General features: G+C 36.0%; 1 protein-coding gene and 1 pseudogene across 1 annotated transcript; one reads left to right on the top strand and one right to left on the bottom strand.

Moving 5' to 3' along the window:
- Positions 1 to 168: 168 nt before the first annotated feature.
- Positions 169 to 3,079, top strand: LOC128030873 (centromere protein L-like; annotated as a pseudogene).
- A 406-nt stretch (positions 3,080 to 3,485) lies between these two features.
- klhl20 (kelch-like family member 20) lies at positions 3,486 to 12,422 on the bottom strand. The gene is made up of 12 exons (XM_052618936.1): positions 12,269 to 12,422; positions 10,689 to 11,055; positions 10,334 to 10,540; positions 9,057 to 9,215; positions 8,486 to 8,580; positions 7,936 to 8,051; positions 7,633 to 7,816; positions 7,365 to 7,508; positions 7,123 to 7,256; positions 5,241 to 5,449; positions 5,062 to 5,168; positions 3,486 to 4,633 (listed from the first exon to the last, which is right to left on the bottom strand). Exons 2-12 carry the CDS (start codon positions 11,022 to 11,024, stop codon positions 4,549 to 4,551), a joined length of 1,776 nt encoding a protein of 591 aa, XP_052474896.1. The 5' UTR covers positions 11,025 to 11,055; positions 12,269 to 12,422; the 3' UTR covers positions 3,486 to 4,548.
- Positions 12,423 to 18,716: the final 6,294 nt, after the last annotated feature.

Genomic DNA, 18,716 nt, shown 5'->3' with positions numbered 1-18,716 from the left:
TAACTTTAATCATATTTATTTACCGTAATTTTAAATCTGTCAAAACTATGTATTTATCCTGGTAAATCGTTGATCTAGAGTCGACTTATTGTAGAAATATATGATGCATATTTCTCTTGTTAGCAGCAATCGATTAGTCGTCCTGCACCGCCCCGTTGCACGATGGGAAAGCGGGATGTTCAAATCCTCTTCCTGCTTTTTTTTTTTTTGGCTCGGTGTGTTTATGTTCATCATGGAGGGTAGAGGCAGGTACGACAAAAAAATTTAAAACGTTTTGTCGCGCAGAATTCTTATTTGGAACACAACACGTTTGCGCGTCTCACATAATACAACGAGAGTGGAACATGCTGTGGTTTAGCAAATAGTGGCGGTTGTCTGAACTGTTGTCTTTTGTTTTCTGATCAAGTGGTTTGATTAAATGTTTTAAAACTTCCACATTTATTGTATTTTATGCATATAACAAAAGTATATTCATTAACACGGAAGTTATTGAGTGTTGTTGGTTCCATTAATAGTAGTAGAGTTGTTATTTATAACCATATCTGTTGCTTATATTACGTTCCCCATACAGTGCTGTCAACACTCCTGCCAGCAGACCTGCTACTCGTAGAAACAAAAGTTATGGTCGGAGTTGTGTTGAAGCTCCCTCATATTTCTGGCATACACCGGGACATTTAGCAGTCTTGAAGATCCCAACCAGCAGAGGGACTGCCAAATCACAAACAATCAATGTAAGGGATCATGGAAATGACTCGTTCAGTATATCTTAGTATGTTGGTACTGACATAGACTGGCTTGAGTGTCAAATGTCTTTATTCTTTCTACAGAATAAGGTTGACCCTGAGCATATTGCTGTTCTGGTAAAAAATGAATGGAAGCTGTCCTACGTCACCCCTTTGCATCATTTCAGACATACACAGCTGAAATCATATTCCAAACATCTCTCAGCCTTCATTGCAGCAGAGAAACAGCAAGGAGTTGCAGTTGAAGTCGGGCTACAAGCGGGATTTAAGATCACGTTTACTGCAGTTCTTGGATTGGCTGAGACAGATGAGGATGCTGAGACTGTTTTCATTCAGGTAAGCCTAAATAGGTTAAGTATTTCTTATTATATATATTTTTTTAGGAAACATACTTTATTCAGTAAGATCTTCAAGTAAATATATATATATATATATATATATATATATATATATATCATTTAAATTTTTTTTAAATAGTTCTGTTTTAAATAAATGCTTTTCTTCTTAACTCTGTAATCAATGAATCCTGAAAAACTGTATGCATAGTTTTCACAAAAATACAAATATTAAGGACCAAACCAGTTTTATAATAGTTAAAAAATAATTATTGAGCACCAAGGATCACATGAAAGGTTGGGGATCAAAAGTTTTTTATTTTCTTTCTTTCTTTCGATTCATTATATTCATTACATTTGGTGTGATAGTAGATATATTGACATTGCTCCAAAAAGTTACCTTGACTCTCTATTCATCAAAGAATCCTGGGGGGGGGGGGGGGTATTTCTACAGTAATATATAAATATGCCTCATTTATGTTCATTTTTATTTCCTCAGATTCAGTCCAAACCAGTATTTGCTGCAGTGGCAGATGCACCAAAAGTTGTCTGGCAGGGTTGGCTCACTTGTGTCAGTGGTGATCCGGAGTACATAAGGTCACTGCCTCCAGATTTTGTCAGCTTACCTCTGTTTTGCACGAGTGGCCCTGAGTCTCTTACAACCCTGGTTAAATCTTGGTTCGAGAGGGCTTTTGATTGCAGCTTTGGTTGCTTGGCTTTAAACTCGACCACTCTGAATTGGCTGACTGCTCTGTGGACTGGTTGCCATCCCACCTGCAATATCAGGCATCTGAAACTGGCCTGGAGCCTTCCGACACAGCCATCCCTGGATGTCACATATACGGTTAACCCACAGGATGCGTGGGAACTCTGGAACAGCATTCACCCAGAGGAGAGTACAGATGACCGGATCGACTTAAAGAGGTCCAGTCTTTCATCAGCGGGCTGGAGAATCATTTTTTCAGACACTTTAAGATCTACCTGTCTGCTGGCACACTCATAAAAGTATCTACTGCTCTGGGATCAGCACATCTCGATGGGAAAATCAAGGTAATTATGTTTCATATTTAGTCATTGTTTATACAGCGTATGTTGCATTGCATCTATAATTGTTACAACTTGATTTTTCTCTCTTTCAGATCGGAAACAGTGACTACATCACCACCGTACTTACCCTGCTGACAGAATGTGCTCTTTTGAAAATGGCAGCCTAAAACCTGCTTCCTACTTTAGATTTGTAAATACGTATTTATTTATTTTCTATGCCATTTTATACTTTTATATTTTTCAAAGCTTATTGTCACATATTTATTTTTTGTGCTGTAAAATGTCTTTGTTATCCAGCTTTTAAAATATAACTTTTTCTGTTTTCAGACGCCTGTTTTCTTTTCTTTAACTTACTAGAGTTTTTTCAAGACAAACAACATTATTTCAGTCATTAAGGCTTATATTATTTGTGTTACAACTCATTTATCACCATCTGTAAATGTATCCTAACTACATGTATAGGTTCTTATTTAGTTCACACGAATAGGCATTAGTATGTCTATTAGTATATTTTTACATGTTTATATTTTATACAAAATATGCTGAACACTTTAAAGTATGTAAATCGCTAAATATTTGTTATCTTTACAAAATGGATAGTGGCTTGATTTTGGTTGTTTTGACTCAGGGCCTCTGAAATGTTCTGATTAGGTTTTACTAGCAGTGCCAACAATGTCAGAATCTAACAATCTAAATGTATAACATTTTACAAAGCATGTAGGTAGAGCTGGCAAGCAGAAGTCTGTTCTAATGGTAGTTCTAAAGTTAGTTTGAAAGATGGGGTTCTTATTTTGTAATTGATTTAAATTGACTGTTTGTGTTGTTGCATATTACTTTCTTTAATTTGCACTCTAAACATCTTTCATTAAAACATTTCCATCAGAAAATGACCTAAGATGTGCATAACAATATGTACCATTTGTCTCTTAATAAAGCACAAATTGAAGTAGAGTATTTTCCTTTTAACAGCTCTCGTTAAATTTTGTTCAAAGAAAAATTGCACAGTTAAATTTGAGTTTAAATCATTGGTTCTCAAACAGGAGGCTGCAAGATGACTTAAAATAAATGATATGCTTAAGTTGATTTAAATGCGAAAAATCTCTATAAAACATGTTAAATGTGAAGAACTGAGTTATTAAAGTTGATTACAGAAATCACTGTTATTCCTATTGTATTTATTGACATTTCATTAATAAAATGCTCTGTCATCATTACAGAAATAGTACCAGAGAAAATATTCTTTTGAACAATGGGGAGGGCATCAAAGTCAAGAAGGTGGAGAACCACTGATCTAAACCTCATGGAAAAGGTTGATCATCTATAAACAACACAATGTCAATATTGACTGCAAACATCTGGATTACTTATCTTTGGATATTTTATTTACATTTTCAAAGTTCTGAAATGTACTGACAGTTGAACATCTTTAAGATTAAATAAGATAAGATCATGGAAGATATACTTTTTGTAACCGTATTTCAACACCAAAATTAAAATACATAACTGTCCTGTGGAGAGAAAAAAAAAAGTGTGTTGATTTAAAAAAAATAAAAAGTAATGGCAGTCGTTACATTTCAAAGAGATTCATCCCATATTCAGTAACAAGCTTAACATTACGTTTCTGACCAAACATGCAGGCTACTACTGCAAACCTGTTCTTCAATTTCAGATTATGACAAATCTGTTTTTACCTTGCGTCCTCATACTTGCATAAAAGAATACATCCAACAAGATAAAAAAAAAAAAAAAAAACATACTTTAATAGAAAAATCTGAGTGGATTAAAGTGCATGGACTGATTCATTGATGCATTCGGTTGTATTAAAAAAAAGTAAACAAAACCTGTTTTTGACTGCAATGTTTCAGGAGGGACTGCATTTTCAGTACACCAAAAAGTGAGAAAAAAAAACATCAACTAGTCTGCTTACATCTGGTAAAAATGCAGAAAAACAGTTAGTGCTCAGTGTACACAAACCTAAACTTAAAGAAATGGTAAAGATATCACAGTGCATCCAATTCAGACTTGAACATCAATCAGGGAAAGATTTGTTCATAAGAACGAGCATCATTCACACCAATCCCCAACGACGTGCGTCTCAGGTTACTGTAGTTATTCTTCAATGCAGTCAAACAGAGTCAAGTTCCTTCCAGAAAAACAAAACGCTCTGGACGGTGCTCTTCCAGATGCTGTTTCTCTCTTCGAAAACACTGCCTTTGGCTATTCTCAAGTATGAAAGAGAAACCAAACGTATAAACAAAATGGAGTGATGCTCTATGGCCAGGTGCAGCTCCTCAGATCAGCTTCAGGAGATGGTATACCTTTGCTTTGCCATCTCAGTAACTGGAGACAATATTTTGCATGATGTGCAATGTCTATGAGGCACAAGCTATGGTGAGGCATCTATGAGATGGATAGTGTTGGTGTTACCATATATGTGATTCACAGTGAGTCATTTTTATCACACCAACGCCGCCTCCCAATCTCCTGTAGTTCATTCCACCATATAGCCTAAAAAAAATATTTTACAAAATCATTAAAACAAAGGTAGGTCATGATTCAATATAAAAAACATTTCAACGTTAGGGGTTTTAAGATTTTTTTTTAATGATTTTTTCTCACGCAAAACTGCTCGTCAAGGCTGCATTTATTTGATCAAATATTTTCAAATGAAATGTATTCCTGCGATAGCAAATCAGAATTTTCAGCAGCCATGACTCAAGTCTTCAGTGTCACATGACCCTTCAGAAATCATTCTGATATGATTTGGCTCTCAAAAATAAATTCCTATTATTGCTATCAAAGTTGTGATGCTTAATATTTTTGTAGAAACAATTTTCTAACAATGTTAAATTCTTTTCTTTCACTTTTGATCAATGTAATGCATCCTTGCTGAAGAAATATATTACTTTCTTTAAAAAAAAAAAAAAATTACATACCTCCATGTGTTAGCGTCAGGATCATAGACTTCTATAGTTTTCAGGTATGTGGTACCGTCAAATCCTCCAACTGCCATCAGCTGGCCATTTACTACTGCCAAACCAACCTAGAACAGCAGAGAGAACTGTTGGCCAATTCTTTTTTTAAGAGGCTGAAACAGCATCATAGATTCACATACCCCGCTCCTTCTGGACGTCATGGCAACCACAGGTGACCACTGATTGGTTCTGGGATTGTATCGCTCTGCGCTGCTCAGTTCTGTGGTATCATCTCTGCCACCCACAGAGTAGATCATGTCCTGGTATACGGCACAGCCCAGGTGTTTTCGACGGGTGCCCATGGGTGCCACTGTATGCCAGCGGTTCTCTTGAGGGTTATACCGCTCCACTGCCAACAAAATCACTGTTAATAAACATTCTGATGCATCTTAATAATATGATGTTCAGCAGTCAACACTAGCAAACTATTCAAACATTTGGAGTCACTAAGATTTTCTTTTTATGGTTTTGAAAAAGTTTCTTATGCACAACAAGGCTGCATTTATTTGATTAAAAATACAAAACAGTAACATATTGAAATGCTTTTACTATTTGAATATACCAAATTATTTTGTCATTTATTGCTGTGACAGCAAAAGCTGAATTTTCAGCAGTCTTCAGTGTCACAAGATCCATCAGAAATCATGCTGATCTGCCTCTCAAGAAACACTTCTTATTTTCAATGTTTGATTTAATATTATCAATAGTTTTGTGGAAATTGACACATTCTACAGGATTCTTTGAAGAACAGAAAGTTCAAAAGAACAACATTTATTTAAAATAGAAATATTTAGTAACATATAACAATAAAAGTTTTTTTGTAAAAACTGTACCAAATCCAAACTTTAAAAATGTTTTGAATAAAGCATTATTGATGTTAAAAATACCAGCACTTTGATGTCAACTTGACAAAGAATTCAATAGCTTTTGTTTCTTGTGGTACTGAGAAATTTCACAAAAAGTTCCAACTTATTAAATTTGGCACACTTGTATTGACTACAGCTACTGAAACAGCCAAACGGACAATTTCAAAGTTTCATCACCAATACAGTAATGTTCTTTTATTGAATGATAATATCTGATACTTTAATCATAAAACTGTCAAAACACAAAACAAAACAGCTGCATTTATATATATATATATAAAAAAAACAGAGGACATCAAATATAATCTATAAATATAATATGATCAAATATATATCAAAGCAGAATCGATACAAGGATTCTGAGATTTAAGAATGCATCGCTATTCTCTCTGGAATCGATTCTGAGCTTATGTTTTAACAACAGATGGCGCTCTAATCTAGTTTTTATCCGCACACTCAAATGCTCATGAAGAAGAGCAATGAAGAGCACTTGTGCGTTCGGCTCAGGCAGCAAGGAAGTCGACCGCGTGCCATCTTGTAGCAGAACTTCACTTGCGTTAGCATTCCCATTGACTCCCATTCATTTTGGCATCACTTTTACAGCGAATAACAGCGCACAGCTACTAGAAGATTTACATCTGTCAGACAGGTTGCTGACGTCATCAAGCTTAGTTTGAGTCTGCGCATCAGAAACGGAAGTGCTAAAAAACGCTTCACTTGTCTCAATTGAGTTCCAATGGGGTCGCTGTGTCCATTTCTTTTACGGTCTATGGTTCGGCTGAGTCTGTAAATTCACCTAGACTCAGAATGCTTTTATGACACCAGATTAATGTAAACAGCCTACTGTGAACACCCTAGTAATTAAAATTTGTTTAATTTTATGAATTATTATTTTAGGTTTAGCGTGTGTAAGGGTTTGCAAACAAGCAGAGTACGTCCGTTTCTAAAGCCTGCAGCGCCATCTGCTGTTCAAAACTAAGCTCAGAATCGACTCGAGAAAGAATCGATGCGTTCAGGAAATCTCAGGATCGTTTCTTGATTCGGAATGCATTGATTTATTTTCCCAGCCCTGTTAACTACACACATAGCAATATCTGATCACTTTCAACTGACTCCAGTATTACGGAGTTCTGCCTCTACATCTTCCAGTATTTACCTGTGTTTAGTGGGGATGTGCCGTCTGAACCACCTACTGCGTAAAGAAAACCTCCTAATACAGCTACAGCTACACCCAACCGCCTGGTACTCATTGAGGCAACACGAGTCCACTTATTCTCTTTCGGATCATACCTTAAAAAAACAAAAGAAAATATCTAATTAAATCCCCTCCTAATGAAACCTTCATGCCATGTCCATTTAGATATTTAATGATATCTGGATAATTATCTTAACACTAACCTTTCTACAATGTTGAGACAGGAAACCCCATCCTGGCCTCCTACAGCATACAGATACCCTCCTAAAACAGCAACACCCACACTGGTCCTGCAGGTGCTGGTAGGGGCGACGTCACTGCTCCACTGGTTAGTCTTGGGATCGTACCTGTGAGAAGAGGGCAGAAATGCTGAGTTTAATTTTTCCAGCCAAAATAGTTTCATGCATTTCATTCTTTGAGGATCCATTCATTGGATTCACAACTGATTCATTTGTGTCAATCATGCAGCACCTCTCCACACTATTGAGATAAGACGAGCCGTCGTGTCCGCCAACTGCGTACAACAGATCATCCAGAACACTGACACCAACTCCACAGCGCCGTTTGCTCATCGACGCCACCATCCTCCATTCATTGGTCTGAGGGTCGTAGCGCTCAACGCTTGAGATGGCATCACCACTGCACCAACCTCCCACTGAATCACACAAACAGAAGTCAGATCACATGACGTGCCAGGGGAAATCTTGGAAAGCAGAAAAAAAAAAAAATCAATCAGCGGAATAAGAACTAAGATCTGCTTGCTAAAACACCCACCAGCAAACAGAACTTCTCCACAACGAATAGGCTTTCTGGGCCGGGTTCGAGGTCCCTGCATTAGGGGGCGCTCTTGGGGTAACAGGAGGTAGTTCTTGGCTTCATCAACCAAGTCCCTGCAAGAGAAAAAAAAAAAGAAAAGAAAAAAGGTGTTGATTAAATCTATGCTGTCACAGTTGAAAATTGAAATTTACATAAATTTAAAATTTGAAACAGACATTGAAATTTACATTTATGCATTTAGCAGACGCTTTTATCCATAGTGACTTGCAGTGCATTTAGGCTATACATTTTTTGCGTGTTCCCTGAGAATCGAACCCACAACCTTTTGCGCTGCTGACGGCCAATCTACCACTGAGTCTGGTCTCACTTCATTAAATATATTTTCTCATATAAATTAACTGAAAACTAAAGAAACTTTAATTAAACCCATCACAGTCCATTAAAATATGCTTCAGAGATATTGGACTCTGGCAAAAGGGCCATAGAGGAGGATCTTCACCCATTAACAAAAACTTAATTTAGTTTAAAAGGGACTGTACACACGCACCTACACTCCTCGTCACTCTTGATTAGAGGATCTGAACCCACCGTCCCAACCAGAAACTTCGGGCTCAAAAGGGGAAGACGCACATGTTGCAGAACCTGTTGCCATGACAAAACAGATGAGAGGGCTCATGAATTATTCATCTTTTTGATGCGGGTCTAAATAATAACATCATTTACATGTAATTTACATGTAATTTGAACAATATTTACAAATTTTTTTGAATCCTATTGATATACACTACCATTTAAAAGCCTGTCAAATATACAGTATTAAAGAGATATATTACAGAAATATAATATAGAAATTATTACTTTATTCAGCAGGAATGCTGTAGATTAAAAAGTGACAGTAAAGCCATATATAATGTTATAAAAGATTTCCATTTCAAATAAATGCAGTTCTTTTGAACTTTTTCATCAAAGAAACCTAAAAACAATGTAGCAGGGTTTCCAGAATAATACTAAATTGAACAGCTCTTATATAAACTAATATATATTGCATTTTTTTTATTCAAATTACGAACAGCTACCATAAGCAGTATGTCTCTAGTGTTACATATCTTATCTCTGACCTGTGGCAGCTGAGGCCTGCGCTCCTGGATGCTGTATTTAACCCAGGCCATTACAGCGTTAAACACTTGCTCCTCACTCCGAACATTGAGCTCATCACTGGAGATGATGTCTATCAGCTGGTTGGCTGGGAGCAGCATGAACTCTTCACTCTCCATCACCTAAAAAGCAGAAATGATAAAAAAAAAAAAAAAAAAAAACTTTAAGGTGACATGGCATTTTTTTTTTTTACTTCACCAAAAAGCTCACAGTTTTTTGTAAAAAAATACATTTTATATATTCCCTGGGAATCAAATCCATGACCATGGTATTGTATATGACCCTTTTACACTAAATGTAGAAATGCAGGGGTGTTCATTTGATACCAGCAATGGGGGTTCGTCCCATGAGTCAAAAATAACAGGGTTGCACAGTCATCAGGGAAACCCTAAACTAGCTGATGGAAAAGTTGAGAGTAAGGCTAAAATTAGATACAGGGAAGTCACAACTGCGGCTTATGTAGGGTTCCCAAACTTTCTGACCAGTGTAAATTCTAACCGAAGAAACATTTATATTGACATTACAATGACTCCCCCAAGCCTAGAAAACAACTTTTTAAAAATGTCTGAAATCTTCAGGTTTTCTATTACCATTTTCTTTTTTAATATATTTTCCAATTTAATTTATTATTGTGGTTGCAAAGCTTGATTTTCAGTAGTCGGGCTCATTCAGAATAATTTAATATGCTTAACTGGTGCTCAGGAAACATTTATTATTGTCATTTTTTTATTATTAATTATTATTATTATTATTATCTCAGTTAAAAACAGTTGTGCTGCTTAATATTTTTGTGGAAACTGTAATACTTTTTTTTTTTCTGGAGTTCAGAAGAAAAGCATTCGTTTCAAATAAAAATCTTTACCAACCTTATAAATGTCTTTACTGTCATTTTGGATCAATTTAATGCTGTACTGCTGAATAAAAGGCTTTTTTTTGTTTGTTTGTTTTTTCAAAACAAATCTTAATGACCCCAAACTTTTGAACGTTAGGGTATTATGAACAATATATTTATAAATTATCATTGACTAAAATTAATAAATGCTGTAAAAAATAATGTTGTTCAAGTGTTCCTTAATTTGCAGTATGGCTTATTGTAATATTAGCAAAGAGAACATATTTAGACCAATACTACACAAAGACAGCAAAAACAAGCAAGAAATGGAAACAAAAAGGTTCAAGTTCAAAGTCATGGCACATTCAGAGTCAACACAATAGAGGGTGTGTGAGAGTCAGCCATTACCTCTTGAAAGTTATGTTGAGTGAACTTATCAGCAATACGCAGCAGCTCTCTGCAGGAGTGAGTGTCGGCGAAGGCCCTGATGCCCAAGCAGTTTGAGGGGTCCAACTGCCGCTTGAGGAATTCACAGCAGGCTTCCTGAATCTCTGCCAGTTGCAACAAGCAGGCAGCAGGCAGCAATGTCTGCACATTTCCCTCCTCGACAGTCACCTGCATGCAAACACACAACTTACGTCAGCTGGTTGAAAGTTTAGTACTGAAATTCAATACACAGCATTTGAATTTAATATCAAAATCTAAAGTAAATGAACATTCAATGCAACTTTCATATTCAACATACAGCAATAGGAATTCATACCTGCGAGGTATAAGCGAAGTCGATGAGCAGCTCCATGGCACGTTCATCTATATCCCGGATGACCACTTCGGTCTGCCGGCTCTCGGCCAGTTCCCCCGTGAACATGGCTCTGAAATAGGGGCTGCAGGCGGACAGGATCACACGGTGTGCATAAATCTTCTTGGCTCCAACCACCAACACCACATCGCACAACTCTCTGTGCTTGCGGAGCAGGCTGATGACCTCCAGAGTCTGCCGAGGGTGCTTGTCGGAGACGTAGGGCATCCTGGCAGGCTGAGGAACTCCCTCTGGGAGCTTGTTGGGGTCACCAAGAGTGCAGCGGCTTGTGATATCCATTCCTGTGGTATCTGGGCGTGCACTGGTACCCCTTAAAACAAAAGAAATGGTCTTAGTTTATGCTGGTTTGATTCTAGTATCATCTTGTTTGCCTTTTGTGTAGTGCTTATAGCTGAATTGAACACGTTTTATAATTGATTAACTTTACAGTTAATACACTTAACTGAATCAATAAACTTACTTAAGCTGAATAACAACACTAATGTCTTTTTTTAGAGCTGCTTTAAAGCAAAATTTGAATTAGTCTCATAACTGAAGATGGTTGCAACACTAATTATGTTATTTACCTGTTTATTAATGTGACGCTGCTTTTGAAAAAAAAAGTTTATATTATTGTATTTTATTAAGAGCGACATAAAGGTGACTTTACTGTGAGAAGTCAATTTGGACGGAAGTTCCTGCTAAATGGATATATTTGTTTGTATTAAAATACTTCCCTACTAAAGGGAAAAAGTGTTTTTTTTTATCACACTTAAAATACATTCAAAGTAAGCCTACATGATTTCAAACGACTCTCTTGTGCATGCATGGGCAATCTGAACGTTGCGGCAAAAATATGGAGTTATCTTTGACAAATTATTATCTAGATATCAAGCAGTTTGAACTCTATGCAAACAAGCTTGAAAACAGCATGACTAGCAAATATGAGCACAACACGCCCACAGTAAACATCACAAATGAATTAATTTACTGTATCAGAATGTGGCGCACATAGACGTCTTGTATTGACATTAAACTCTAGTGCTATTTAGTGAAGTTTAGTGATGTAACTTGTAACTTACTCGTGTGGAGAAACGTTAACTGGTTGCTCTGGAGATTGAAATGTTTAACGTGACAATGCCGTAAAATAGAAATGTGAGGTAAATATATACACAAATCAGGTCAATGGTGTTATGGACGCTGAAAAAGCACTTTTAACGTATTGAAGATTGGTCGTGTCATGTTTGTAATTAATTTTCTCAGGGCCCAGAGTATTCCCAATGCAAACCCAACGAGCTAGCAGAAGCGATATCATTAAGGCAGAACTATTAAAATAATTGTATGGTTTTAATAGACAAAAGGTCAAGGTTTAAAGTATATCTGCGAGCGAGACTTACTGTTTACAGACTGGCTAACAGAGTGTCAATTAGCTTTAGCTTAGCTTGATCGAAGTATCGGATTTGTGCTGTTTTAGCAGTTTTTTATCGGTGACGTTACGCACTGAAATGACTATGACAAAGTTACGTTAGGCGTGATTCCCTCACCTTATTTGTCCATTAAATCGGTCCAGATTGAATTTTAAGTCGTCGAGATTTGGCCAGATAATATCAAGACAACCACTGGGTTTACGGGGCTCTGTCCACTTTTATTTTTTATTTTACCGATGAGTTTCCTGACAGTCACCGGAAATGGGCGTTTTAAAATAAAAGTCCCGCACACTATGAGTGGTCCCGCACCTTTTTAACAGAAAATGCGAGAAATTTAATTTTGTTACAACAAATTTGTATGATCATCTGCATGATCAACACAGCATCAACTACAAAAGTTGCTGTAAATAGTGGTTAAAGTTACTGAAATTATTAAAATAGTTTTGTTATAGGAAATATAATAAGACAATACAATAAAAATATTTGAATGAAAACCTAAGCTTGAAAAAAGTGAAAAAAAAATATAGTTCATATTTAATACAAAAAATTAAATAAAATAAAGCTAAAACCGAAATAAAATATACATTAATAAATAAATAAAACAAGAATATAACAAAAACTTTTTTACATTTTTTGCAGGCATTATTGTAAAACAGGCCATTGTTTTGTTTTGTTTTGTTTTGTTTTTCAGCTCACACTTAATCCTTATGTATCTGTATGCCTTTTGTTTGTGTGTGCGTATCTGTCTTTAAAGGTGTGTAGGTTTCTGACAAAGCCATTCTAGACGAGATTCAAATAAGCCTACATTCTTCCACTGTTTATTGGAATGCTTTCAGACAGGTTTACAAGTGTCTCTCTAGCTCTCATTTCCTCGCTCAGCTTCTCCCCCTCCCCTCCCCTGTCTCTCTCTCCTGCGGTCTTTCTCTTTCTCTCCCTTGTTTCTGTTCTGTGGCATGTTTTATTATACTCTTTTGTAGAGTGTTTTACTTTGTGCATTGGTGGCCCCCAAATTGAACCATAGGAGGCAGTGCTTTGGAGCCTGATGTGGGGGGGAAACAACGGCACTAATAGAGGTAAACAAAACCTTCTCAATAGACACTGATTAATCAGACTAAACTCCTCAAATAACATAAATGACCAGAAGAGATTTAGCTGTGCCTGAATTTAAAAATGAAATGCATATTGTGTATGCAAATTATATATATATATATATATATATATATATATATATATATATATATATATATATATATTACTTTTATGTAATAATTTTTCAAGAAATATATATATATATATATATATATATATATATATATATATATATATCTATATGTATATATATATATATATCTATATATATATATATATATATATATATATATATATATATATATATATATATATATATATATATATAATATTTGTATTACAAAAGACATTCTCATTTACCTAAAAGAACCTTTCAAATGCTGAAAAAAAATTTTACTAAGAGAAGCATTTCGATCATTGTCATTGTCACTGTCATCATGTTGACACAAAACCTCATTTTGAACCATGCAGAAGGGAACTTCCCCTTCCTCAAAAATCCAGACATATTTTGCTGCCAGCACCCAGTCCCTGTATTTTAGTTCTGAGGATTGAGGAAGTCAGAAAGGACCAAAAATAGTGCAATACCAATAACATCAAATAGCCAATGAAACATCTGAGAGCAATGCCATTGCTTGTTCTTTTGTCCTGGAGTTTTTTGTCTTACAACCACACACATAGAAAATGTCATTCCACATATGCAAAACACTGGACGTCAAGCACATCAGAAAAATAGCTCTCGGCTACTTTGAGATTGATATCACAGGGTCTGTTTCTCCCAAAATGTGTCCCCCCTCCTTTCCCCCCCTCCTGGGAAAACAGCGACAACAAATTAGCCTTCTTTTATGTCAGAGCCTAAGGACGACACTTGGACAGCCCTGAGATTGTCTGCCCGAGTTCCCATGAACCTCACTAACCTTCTCTTTCAGCGCAGAAGGAAGCGGCCATTGTGCCAGCACCTGTTTCTGTGGAAATTGGTGAAATGATGGCTTTGTTAGGCATCGCCCAGGCAACCAGGAGAAAAGAGCATGAGGGAGAGAGGGTGGAGGAGGTGGGGCAGCTGAGTGGGGTGGGGGGGGGGGGGTGTGCTGGACCTGGAGGGCCCACTCTTGAGCGGAGGACTGGAGGGGACGTAAGGGCTGTGTTGTAATTAGGCAAAGTACTTATTCTTACCAGGTTGTTCCACTATGCTCTGGCCATAACTACATTATAATTAGTGGAACGAAAGAGATATCAAACAAATAAGACATTTACTATGCAATAGTATTTTATTGAATTTTTATTTTATTTTTTTAAGAAATTAATGTGTTATTTTTTTCTAAAGTTACAGTACATACATTTATAAAGTTACAATTATTTATTTATTTATTTATTTTTTACTTTCTATTCAGAAGAGTTCTTAAAACAATTCATTACAGTTCCTGAGAAAAATATTAAGCAGCACAACTGTTTTCAACACTGATAATATTAAGAAATGTTTATTGAGCACCAAAACAGCATTTTAAAATGAGTTATGAAGACTGGAGTAATGACTGCTGAAAATTCAGCTTTACCTTCACAGGAATCAATTGCATTTTAAAAATAGAAATCTGATTATATAATATTACCGTTTTATGATATTTTGATAAAGTAAATTCAGCCCTAGTGAGCATAAGAGACCTCTTTCAAAATAAATTAACAAATCTTACAGGCCCTTAAACTTGTGAACGGTATTTGTGTATAAATAATTTATTTTAATAAAGGTTTGATAAGCTTAAACATATTTCAATCAAACAAGGCTGTCTGGAGAACTTTCCACTTCTACTGCTGGCTAAGGTTGTGCATCAGAGTCACAGTTAAAATCATTGAATGAATAGGTAATTTAAAGATTAAAAAAAAAAAAAAAAAATCATTAAAATCTGTATTCATGTTTGTTCTGTATGGACCCTGTGCAGTTTTTTGGACCCTGGTTGAAAATGATAATAATAATAACCCAAAGTTGAAAGAAAATCTAAAACCCAAGGTCACTTTACCAAGTTTACAAGGCTGACTGCAAAGCACAGACCAAGAGCTGAAGAGAAATATTCAGAGAAAGAGAATAACAGATAAGTTTTTCTCATTTCTAGACCAGGCACCATATGCGTGAATCTACAGGAGGCTCCCACCAGAGGGCAATCATTTATCAGGAGTCACTGTGTTGATTGGAGAAATCGCTGTATTTCTGAACAGGTGAAATGCTGAATGGCAAATGAGCTGCTTTTAGTATCAGCAGAAGCAATGAATCAAAATATATTCATTTTATATTATAATCCAGCGAGATATTTGTATTCTGACAACATCCAGTGCCCCACACAGAGTTCTGATCTCACTATCATCCAGTCTGGCTGAGATTACGTGAAGAAACAGAACAAAACGGAGACAGAATAAATCTAGAAGAACTGTGGAAAGGTCTCCAAAACACTTGAAGAAACCTTCCTGCAAAGCTACAGTCCTGTGAAAATCTTTAGGCACTTGTGTAAAAATGCTGTTAAGTGAGGATGTTTTCAAAACAAATGTCATAAATAGATTTTATTTATCAATTAACTTCAATTAACTAAATCAAATCAACATTTGGTGTGACCACCCTTTGCGTTTAAAACAGCTTTAGTCCCAAGAACACTTCTGCATATATTTTCAGGTAGCTTTGTAGGAAGGTTTCTTGAAGCATCTTGGAGACGTTGCCACAGTTCTCCTGGATTTAATCTGTCTCTTTTTTTCTTTCTTTCTGTTTCTTCATGTCATTCCAGATGGACTGGATGATGCTGAGATCAGATCTCTATTGCCAAATTCTGGATAATTACAATTAATGGCAAAAGGAATGTTTAGAAATGTAAATCTGTTGCATCGGTTTGAAAAGGGAAACTGTTCATGATTCGTTTGATTTTCAGGAACCATTTAGTAAACCACAAAAAGTATATTAAACTTGTACAAAAATATAAACACAGTCCTAGGTGGACAGTAACAGCCGTATATGATACCTCCTATCTCTCTCGGGGACGATTTGTAAATTGTAAATGTGGTCAGTTAAAGAAAATCATATATTTTACAGACTTGCTCTGGTGTTTATATGCCTAGAACTTGGCATTTCTCAACTGAGCAAATATTCAAATATTTAAAGAGTCTGATCTCATTAAATAATGAGTAAACTGAAGCACAATGAATCAACTAATATAATGATGAAAAGTAATAAGGTCACTGTTTCACTTATTAATAAACTATGGTCACAATAAATGCTCATCCCAGGTTTTGTTTTTCTTTTTATTGTTATAATAAATTATTTCCAGTCCATACGACCTGTTTCTACAGTAATTTCACTTTAGTTCGTATTATCCATTTCCATGTGCTTGGTAAAAAGCTGTTTATTATGCCAAAAAAAAACTTTTCTAAAATCATTATTGCAAAATTAACAATTTATGGATAATACAAGGTCCTGAACACTTAGTTGTAGTTTATTTAGCAATAATGACAAATTAGCTGTACATTATATTACTTGTTAACAAATAACCGACATAAAGTATTAATTTGACACACATATATATTATTTTATGTATTAATATATTATATTATTTTACACATTATAGATGAAAAAATTTATGTTGTTTTCTATTTTAATGTATTTTATAATGTAATTTAATTCTGTAATGGCAAAGCTGAATTATCAGTTTAAAATATTCAATTACTCCAGTCTTCAGTCTCGTATACTATCCTTCAGAAATCATTCTAACAGGAACTTGGTGATTTGGTGCTCAAGAAACATTTCATCATTTTGGTTTGTACTATTCTCTAGTCCAGAGTGTTGATGAGCAAAATAAAGCGGTGATACACTGCATTGGGGTGGTCTTTGTGTCACTCCGACTGACATTAAGTCAATGAGGTGATAGGAGTGCTGTTGGCATGCCAGCTGCCAAGCAAACCCACTGTTCATGTCTCATTCCCATGCGTCCATTCAAGAAAGAAAGAGAGAGAGAGAGAGAGAGAGAGAGAGAAACAGAACAAGGCAGGGAATGACAGACAGTGGCCTTCAATGCTTATGCCAAGTCTGACTCCATTGTGTCAGGTTAAAGTTTTTTGATATTCCAAGCATAATATACAAACATTACTTTCTGCTATAACGTTTAATGACACAAATAACACAAAATGACAGAACAGTTCTGCAGTCATTGTTCGGTAGAAAAAAATCATGCAGGGTGCTAACTTCAGTATTCACTTGTAAAATCAATTACATTAATTATAAATCTTACAATCTTAAAGACATGTGAGGCTCTACATGTTTATGTCTGTTCTTGTCATTGACTGAATGACTTTTAAATACTTCTCGGTAGGAACTTTGTGAATGACCGCATGCTTATGAAAGCTACTAAAAGTGTCCTCACCACTGTCATGCATGTGTTATTTAAAAATATTATGCACTACCTTCTTTTGAGCCCAAGACAGATGGAACAATACAGTATGGGGTTGAAATTGTAAGACATACAGTAGGGTATCATTTGTGTGAGTTGTGAGTCTTTATTCAGAGACAGCAGAAAGCACCCCATGCGTAGGAGAGGAACATTATTCCAGGGAGTGGATTAAAAGACAGATCCAGCTGCGTACACACACCTACACTCACAGACCGGGCACATATGTGCACATTCACACACACACCGAGAGGGCTGAAACACATGCCTGATTCTGTGCCGCAGTATGGTGTGTGAGGGGGCTAGTTAAGAATGATTTATTATTTCTGTGTGGGGATTCACAGGATGGCTCCAGTTCAACCGATTTCCCAGAGTGAGCGGAAGCTGCTACCAGCCATAGCAAGCAGGAATTTTCATCCCTGGATCCCCCCAACCCCCTCCCCTCCGGGCCTCAGGACCCTAGGCCCCTGTGTGAGCAGACCTTTGAACCTAGTTGAAATCTCACCGTTTGCTTCTCATGCAATGAGTAAACTGACCGCCAAGTGGCGCTGTGCAAACAGAAAATCTTCCGGATCGCTACAAAATCTTTTTTTGTTGTTGTTCAAGATGCTTCATTGGAACTTGGCAATTTATTTATTTTTTCTTTTCTTTCTTTCTTTTTTTTTGTATAATAAAAGTCTCCTAATTCACACAATTGCTTCCACACATTTTATGGTGTTGCTTTTACGGTCTCAGTGGAACCTTCTTACTTTTCCATACATGCAAGCAATCTGTTTTTATAAATAAAAAGCCACAATGTTGAAATATATTCTTAGCTACTAAAATAAAAAAATAACAACGTTTCCATTGAATAAGCAGTAGGTATTCAACTCTTCCATTTTTTTTCTTTCGCCTTCTTCCTTTCTTGTGAAACTGAACATTTAAAATAAAAGAATGTAAGTGTGCACAATTGTACAGTAAGTGCTAAAACAGATGTCCCCCCCACCCCACACACACACTTTTTAATTTTGTGTGTTTGTGTGTGTGTGTGTGTGTGTGTGTGTGTGTGTGTGTGTGAACTTTGG

Source organism: Carassius gibelio, chromosome A2, assembly GCF_023724105.1.
Source record: "Carassius gibelio isolate Cgi1373 ecotype wild population from Czech Republic chromosome A2, carGib1.2-hapl.c, whole genome shotgun sequence".
Lineage (NCBI taxonomy): Eukaryota > Metazoa > Chordata > Actinopteri > Cypriniformes > Cyprinidae > Carassius > Carassius gibelio.
Note: the sequence above shows the minus strand (reverse complement) of the source record. Positions and strands in the feature narration are given on the sequence as shown.